Here is an 8,775-nt window from a genome sequence, read left to right on the forward strand (position 1 = left end):
GAGTGTTGATCAGGGAAGGATCAGGACTTTATTGCAGAGCAAAGTCCACCACCATAATCGGATGAAAGTTCGAATGGTTTAGTTCGCTTTGGTTCCGGCAAGTAGCACACAGGCCAGCAAGTTTAAGTACAAACAACACCGTGGCCATTCAGGCCCCCGCCGCTCGCAGCACTGACCCCGACCCGCCGGTCAGCGTCGCGCGCGTCGCCCCCTTTAAGAGCCTGCTCCGCGGGACCAACGTTCGAATGGCCCTGGTGCCCCTCCTCGGTCTCCGATTGGCCGCGCGAGGCGCACGAGGGCGCGCCGATCGGCCCCGGAACGGTTGGCGGCCCTTCGCTATTGGCTGTCGGGAGGCCTTTATAAGGCGCCCGGAGGCCGGACTGCCCTCAGTTAGCGACCCGACCCCAACCTGGCTGCCAAGCTAAGGTGGGGAGGGCGCAAGAGCCTGCGAGCGCGTCGCCGGAGCCGTTTCTATTCGGAGTTTTCAGAGATTCAGGTTCCACCCCCGGGGCGGACTCGTTGACGCCTATCGTTCCCGTCTCAGCTTCGGAAGGTGGGTCGGGGCTCACTCCCTCACCTCCGCGCCAGCCCTGGGAAGGCGAGGCAGGATGGAGTTCAAACTGGAGGCTCACCGCATCGTCAGCATCTCTCTGGGCAAGATCTACAACTCGCGGGCCCAGCGCGGCGGTATCAAGCTGCACAAGAACCTCCTGGTCTCGTTGGTGCTCCGCAGCGCCCGCCAGGTCTACCTGAGCGACCCGTGCCCCGGACTCTACCTGGCCGGTCACCCGGGGGCCCCGGCGCTGCCGCAGCAGCCTGGGGAGTCGGTGGCCGGGCCACCCGCGTGCTGGGGGGAGCCACCTCCGCCGGCCGCCTGTGCCGCCTGGCCGGAGCCCGAACCCCAGCTGGAGCTCCCTGCCGTCCTAGAAGTGCCACGGGCGGGTGACGCGGAGCCCGCAGCCCCGGTGACGGGCGCCGGGGACACTCTTCAGGGCGGAGAGGCGGAGGCGGCGGAAGCTGCCTGGTGCCGCGTGGAGGGACCGCGAGAGACGGCGGTCGGAGGAGCCGGGGTTCCCGCCGGAGGCTCAGACGTCTTCCCCCAGGGGCCTGGGGCAGCGCGCCGTCCCTGGGGCTGCCCCCCGGGGGACGAGGACAAGACGAGCGCCTCTCCTCGCGTGGACGGCAGCCGCGCGCCTAGTCCCGCCGGGCCCGAGCCCCCCGTGCCGCCCCCCGTCTGCCCCAGGAAGCGCGGCGCGGAGGGCGTGGGCGGCGGCCCCGCGGACCGCCCGGCGCCCGGCTCGACCCCGCTCAAGAAACCCCGCCGGAACTCAGAAGAGCAGTCGGGCGGGGCGGCGGCGGCGGCGGCCGCGCAGGAGGAGGAGGAGATGGAGACCGGTAACGTGGCTAACCTCATTAGCATCTTCGGTTCCAGCTTCTCGGGACTCTTACGGAAAAGCCCCGGGGGCGGCCGGGAGGAAGCGGAGGGAGAGGAGAGCGGTCCGGAAGCCGCCGAGCCCGGGCAGATCTGCTGCGATAAGCCGGTGCTGAGAGACATCAACCCTTGGAGCACTGCCATCGTGGCCTTCTGAGCCCTCGGGTCCCCGAGCGGGAAGGAGATTGAGCAGCGGGCGTCCCGACGTGAGGGCTGGGCCTCTCCGGCTGCGAGGACGCCCCAGAGGCCGTCGGCGCGGAGCGCGAGGAGGAGACCGGGTTCCGCCGGGCGGCACCGACTGCTCTCGGGCTTGGCGGCCGGCTGTGCGGAGCCTCTCGGGTCTCCTCTTGAGACTGGGCAGTGTGAGGCGTGTCGGAGGAGCACGATCGTGGACTTTTGTGTTTGTGTCTGTTAGTTTGTCTCGTTGAATTAAGACTATTTTGTCTCTCTGGAGTGCATCCCCCCTTCCCCTGGGCTTGGGAGGTTGGGGGCAGACAGGGACTTTCCGCCGCCGGCAGCACCGAGAAGGAAGCGGCGAGAAAGGCCGGGCCCGGGGAGTTCCCCGTTCGCTGTCGGGGGAGGAAGGGACTTTACACAGACTCCTCACGTGAAGCTAGAGCCGCACCGGGGCCAGGAGCGGCGTTTCCTCACAGGATATCCTCAGACTAGAGGGATTTCGTCTGGACTAGGGGCTTGTGGTATTTCTCTCCCTCCCCACCTTTCTCTCTCCCTGAAGAAACGTTTATACCCTGTAATCACTCTGGGAAAGGGGAGCGTTAGCGGCCCTTGTCTTCCCCACAGGGAAAATGCTTAATGAACTTCACGGCAGAGTTCAAGCTTGGAAATACGGAGTTTATAGAGAAAAGATTTATTTTTTAAAAGCTCTAGATCAGACCTACTACACAGTGCTTTTAAAAACTGTTTAAGGAAGCAAAGTTTACAGACAGAAGCCCTAAGTGGAAAGACCTTATGGGTTTGTAGATAGTGACTCCAGTCTTTGTTGTATAAAGGTTGGGGGAGCTGACAAGGTTTTTGTACAGTATTTTCTCCTTCGTCGTTTTGATTTTTGTATAAAAATGTAACTACGTGTCTAACACGTATTAAATATTTTGAAGCAACTTCACCGCCTCCTTGTCTGTAATCACCTGTCTGGGTTGGGAGGGAGGAAAGTGGGAGGAGGGGAACTATGGTCCACGTGGAAAATTGAAGGTGTGGTTCTTAATATCAGTGGTTCACACACTGGGGACATTGTTTGCTGGCTTCACTAAGTATCAAGAGAGACACGTTTAATTTCTCATCCACATTAAGAGGAGTGCTCTTAGATACTAATATCAGTGGTAGGCCAGTTTCTCGAAACCTGCCACTGCAACTGCCTTTTCTAAAGTCTAGGCAATTTGAGTTTTTACAGCCCAGTCTTACTGTGTCTAATATTAAATAACTTAAGTGCCAACTTCTGAAGCCCTTCCCATCCACGGAAGTGTTTTTCACTTAAAATTTTTAGTTTCCTGTTAGGTCACATGGGTCATCTTTCAACTTTGTTACTGAAAAAAAAAAACTGACATATGAAGGAAGCTGATGAGACTGACATTCCCAGCTGATCAGGGCTAACTACCTCTGCATTCCAGTGGATGTCAGGATGGAATTTTCAGTGCTTTAAAAAAATTTTTTAAATTATATTTGTAGAAAGTAAATGCATCAGTGAAAGGAAATAGCTTGTGTCAAGCTAGATAAGGCCAGTAGGCCAAGGAGGGCTAGACAAATTTATTTAGCAAAACCTGATTTGCTTTTGTCACCCAAAGGGTGACATCAGTGTTTGGGCCATGGCAAACACTTCGATGATGACAGCCAAGTCATCTATTTTTTTTTTAAATACAATTACTGCATTTAAGAGCTTTTTGTCTAAGGCAAAATGGTCAGTATTTTGAAAGGTATTCAATTATCTGTCTCAGAAGCAAATCAGAGAATGGTGTCTTAAAATACGGTTGATAGCACTTTAAAAGACGGAATTGTTCTAAAACATCTTATGAATAGATTGGGTGTTTTTGAGATGGGAGAAATTGAGGAAACATTAGACAAAGCTTTAAGAAAGGGTAATTTCCTTTGGGCAGAAGGAGCTTATGAATGGAGCTTTGCCCTCCCTAAAATCCTGACGGTATAAACTTCTGTCATAGCGGAGTAGGCCTGTGTTTTGACATTTTTGCAAATTTATTAGTGATTCATTAAGGAACTTTCTACGTTATGCTTCATCACCATAAATAATATATTCATAGAATTAAACATTCCCTAATCAGAGTCTTGTTAAAATTAGTTTGTTTTTCTTTCAGAGACTAGTTCTGTTATAGCCACAAGAGATCTGTTGCATGCTGGCTGCCTAAACTGAAGATGTCCAGGGCCTTAATTCTGCAAACATTTCCTGTTGCTAGAAAGTAATGATTATGCTTGAACAGCTGTCTCAGTGCACTTTTATATTTGAAAGAGGGTAACATTCGGTGTGTTTTGAGTTGATGTGTTTTGGTTGAGATGAAAATCCCCATTGATCCTTGTTTTCACATTAAGATGAACCATGGGACCATGTGTCTGCTTAATTTAGAGAAGGTAAATGGACATATTTGATAGGGAAATACAGCTTTGTAGGAAATCAGTAAAGATCATTATCTGATTGTAGAAGCAGTATGTGTCATGGTTAGAGCTGGGACCTGGAGCCAGACTTCCTGGGTTCGTATCTTGGCTCTGCCCCTTATTAGCTGAGGGACCCTGGACAACTTACTTCATCTCTCTGTGCCTCAGTTTTTTCGGATATGCAGTTGAGATAATTGTGCCTACCTCATAGAGTTGTGAAAATTAATGCCCCTAACGTTTTTAGAAAAGTACCTCATACATAGTATAGTAAGCGTGCAATTGTTAGTTAATGTAGAAGTTCTATGTATAACTCGGATCTATTATTTATGGTCAAAGAACTGTGTATATTTGTAAGAAAGGAGGGGAAAGGAGAGTCTGTCTTTAAGTTAATCCGATCTGTGAATTCTGGGTTCTTTTATTCTTGTTTTCCTCTGGACACTTGGCAGTGCACACAGCTTAGAATAGTTTTGCTGTTCTCTATACCTCACACCAACCCTGTGACTTTCCTGATTGTGTCAAACAACTATTTTCAGGGAGGAGTAAGCTGGAGTGAAAACTCTCAAGGAACAAAGATCTTGTTGACACACAAATGCTTTCTGTGGATGAGTAGAGAAAAAAAATAGCCCACAGAGTTATTTTTAGCCTGAATTACTTGAGCATAGAATGTTTCTTAAGCCTGTTAATTGATAGGTCCTGGAAAAGAGCCTTCCTGGTGCCAGGATGGGGTTATCAGATTCAGTGTGACTAGAAACGAACCATAGTTTTAGTACCTAACCACTTCTTGACAACTCTGGGCGGGAGTTTTTTGATCAATTTAACCTTAGGTCTGGTCCGGGAAAAAATTTTCTTCCAGATGTTTAAAGTGCTTTTTGACAAGTACTACAGGAAGATCACATCAATAGTGAATAAAGGTGATAAGTTTTAGTACAATACTTCTCAACTGTGTCTCTTTAAGCCCGTCTTCCTTCTCAGAAACCACTGATTGTATTTGGGGAAAGGAACTAATGATAGAAAGCTGGAAAGCTTGAACTGCCCCTTCGGAGTGACTGACTTTGATTTAAGGCACCTAACGGGGTAATAATAACTCTTGCGTTCCTACCATTCACTGCTGATTAGATTTTTGGATGAGAAGTGGAAGGGAATGGGCCATCTAACAACTTTAGTAGAATGCATCTCAGAATAAAGATAGAGTAAATATCGGGAACAGACTTCATGATGACAAAACTCTATTTTATCACTTCAACTTGCTAGGCATAACAACTCAGCTTAGAGCCTGTGAGATGGGGTCGAAAGGCTAATACCCACTGTGACATGCAGTCTGATGGACGTTTACTTCCTTATACTTTTTTAAAGTAGAGTTAGTTCAGTTCACTGAATAACCAAAGAACTTATGATCTCTTGCCCTAAATATTTTATTCTTGTCCTATTTGTGAATTTTTTTATTCTCCTAGGCTTGCTTTTATCCCAGCAGTTCCTGAAAGAAGACGAGAATGAAAAGAAACACTAATCTAACCCTCCCGTGACTATGAAAGAAGCCTTTCCGATTAGGTACAGAACTCTGGTGGGGAGTGAGGTCTGCTTCCCAGGATTCCTGGCACTCTTTCCAGTAATGAGCAGTTTGTCTCTCAGCCTTTGAACCATTGTTCAAATTTAAAATTCTACCCAGTGGAAAGCCTTGGGAGGAAAAATAGAGTAGAAGCGGAGTTGATGTTAGGAATCATTGTGATCTTAACTCATGGCCCTAGGAGTTTTTCAGTAACAATTCTTGAGGGTACACTAGAGAAGAGAATATGTAAGAACAAAAAGTGTAAAAGGATACGCACGTCTAGCAGAATGCCCCCTTCCCGATCCAAGCACAGTTTTCCCCAGTGCCTACCACCACCCCCTGCCCCAAGTGGGAATGAGGGTTTTAAAAATAAAATCTCTGTCTAGCTATTGCTCATTCCCAGAGGAATATAGCCCGGTTGGGATGTTGCTGGACTGTATCCTGCGGTTTATCTCAGACGTTTGGAATTCTACAAGCAGGGAGGGAGAAGCCTCCAGGGACTGGATTCCTGACAGGGCCTCTCCCTCTCCCCACTCTGCTGATCAGAAGCAGTTTCCACTGCTGGGTGCTGCCCGCTTTAGGGCAGGTGAGAAAGAGTCTTGGCTGTCAGCTTTGGGGAGCTGCAGAAAGAAGGGCTGGTCCTGGTCATCACCACCGAGCCTCTCCAGTAGCAATTCTCTTAGGAGACTGTTATAAAATAGGCCTGTTGGTAGATCTACTTATTTTATATAATCAAGTTTTCTGGGACCTGGTCACACGAAGTCTCTGTGTCATAAGCCACATCCCTAACTTACAGGATGAAGGTGAGATGCAGCGTCCCTTTTTCGCCCCTTCTAGGCACCAAGTCGGCCCTGATCCCAGCCCTCTGCTTTCTCCCCGGGCTTTGAGGACTGGGCTTCTGTCAGGCTGCTCCAGCCCAATCATTCCCCTAGATGCCAAGGCAAGGCTCCTTTCAGTTTTTCTAGCACTCAGAGCTGTGCCAAAGCTATGTGCTCCCACCTGCTTGTTCTTCAACTCATTTGACCTCTCAAGTCTTGGGGCAGGGCAGCTGCTGGCAACTTGCTTTCTCTGAGGTAAAAAACCATTCTGTTCCCTCTGCTCAAAGCACTGAAGTTGTCTCTGAGGGCAGGATTTCCTTAGGCTACTCCCCACACTTGATGCCTTTCCTGAATCCAGGACACCACCCATTAAGAGTCTTTCTCCAAATTGATCCACAAGTGCATGGCTCTTTCCATCTAGCCAGTCACAGCATCATCCTGCCCTTTGTGGCACAGATACTTTCTTCAGTGCTGGAGTTGTTTTGTTTTTCTGTCTCTGCTGGGTCTTTCTGAGATTCCCCTCCCTCCATCCTCTTCCTAGGGCACTCACATTTATCGTTTGCCTGGGGAAGGGTCTGAGGCACAGGGAGGAGCTGGGACTGGGAATGCTACCACCAGCTACGAAGGAGCAGAGTTGGATTTCTTGAACTTGAGACTTGCAGTCTCCGGAGGCTCTGCCCCCCAGGGATCAAGCCACAGCTGTGATTGCTGGTGGTCCAACCCTGGTGCCTCACCAGACCCCAGATTCCAGCATAATAGCAGGGAGTGGGTATGGGAGTATCCATCTTAGAAACAGGAGCAGCCACTGAAAGCCGGCTTGGCTTGGACCAGATGGGGGAAAGGAGAGGCAAAGTCAGCGTAGCCCAAATGTGGGCTACACAGATCCCCCTTGCCTTTGCTGGAACTCCCAGTGCTGCCTTCTAGAACAGAAAATGGATCCCCAGGCCTCCTCTAATGGAGAAGTCCCAAAGTGCTTCTTTGCTTTGTCTTTCCTCTCTAGGCTTTGATTGATTAATAGAAACTTTTTACAGTGAGTTAACAGAAGTGGGAGTGGGGAATAGTTACAACCCACTGGAATCATGCAACAGAGGTGATGGGCAGCAAGTGAGCTGGAGATCGTGAAGAGAGACTGTGGGGTGGGAACAGTCATGGATGGGGGGGGATCGCCGTGGAGTCACGTTCTCCAGGGCAGGAGCGCCCCTCCCACTTTCTTCCCCCTGGCTTTTCTCAAGCTGCACCACAACCTCCTGTTTTCTTCAGACAATTTCCAAGTTTTTGTTTTTGGTTTGGAAAAGGGTGAAAGCACCTTGACATCTGCATTTATCAGCACGAGCCTTTCTCTCTCTCTCTCTCTCTCTCTCTCTCTCTCTAACTGCGTGACCTACTTTAGAGACTGGAGTTGCTTTTATTTTTATGGCCATGGGAGAAATCCCTGAACCCAAAGATTCAGTTTCAGAAGCTGAACTTAGAGTACATGGGCCGCTATGCTGAGGTCGTTATTACTCAGTGATTTCTGTGGTTTTCTCCCTACACTTCACTCACTCCCTCTTCAAAATGTCTTTTAAAAGGTGCTCCTAGTCTGCACTGCTGAGAGCAGCTGTAAAGATGCAGCGTGTGGACGATCCCAGCGCGTGGGCTGGCGCAGCTGTCTGCTTCTCAACCCTTTAGTCACCTCAGCATGAGGTTATCTGGCCTCCTAACATGGAGTTTGCCGCTCCTTAAGGCTCCTGAGCTCCTCTGTGAGGGGGAGGGTCTCCTACGGATCAGTCAGGAAAGAGGAAACAAGGTTCAGAGAGTGAGTGGGGCATCTTGCCTGGGCAGGTGAGAACCCAAGCAGAGGCAGTGTTGGAATTCCCCCTGGACTGGGATCCCCTCTGAGCCAGGGACTTGTAGGCCAGGATCTGAAAATGTGACTCACTACTTGGAGAGTCATTCATCTTTCCTGGTTTCTATCTATCTGTAGTTAAAAAAAAAAAAGTATCCACTTACCTCACGATTGGTGATTTGAAGATAAATTAGCGTTTGTAAAGCAAAGCCGGAAGATATAAACAACTCAGCCCTGGGTTCCATCAATTAAGTATTTACAGGAAACACCAGAAGGAAATCATCAGTAGGGAATACAAGATGCAAACAACTGGATCCTGGCCCTCAAGTTGGGTTACATTCCAGATGAGATGCATAAACAACACAGAACCCCCCCCAGAAAATCTGACCATAGGTGAGTGTGATCTGGCCCCTTGCTCCTCAAAGTATGGTCCTTGGACCAGCAGCATGGGTCCATTTGGGAGTCTACCAGAAATGCAAAATCTCAGGCCCCACCCCAGACCTACTGGATCTGCATTTCACAAGATCCCCAGGTG

The 8,775-nt window shown here is 49.8% G+C and overlaps 1 protein-coding gene across 1 annotated transcript; it reads left to right on the top strand.

The window, feature by feature from the left end:
- The first annotated feature begins 365 nt into the window (after window positions 1–365).
- IER5 (immediate early response 5) lies at window positions 366–2,555 on the top strand. Its single transcript, XM_032609455.1, has one exon. The coding sequence runs from the start codon at window positions 609–611 to the stop codon at window positions 1,587–1,589; it is 981 nt and encodes a 326-aa protein (XP_032465346.1). The 5' UTR covers window positions 366–608; the 3' UTR covers window positions 1,590–2,555.
- The last annotated feature ends 6,220 nt before the right edge of the window (window positions 2,556–8,775 follow it).

Source organism: Phocoena sinus, chromosome 1 (assembly GCF_008692025.1).
Source record: "Phocoena sinus isolate mPhoSin1 chromosome 1, mPhoSin1.pri, whole genome shotgun sequence".
Lineage (NCBI taxonomy): Eukaryota > Metazoa > Chordata > Mammalia > Artiodactyla > Phocoenidae > Phocoena > Phocoena sinus.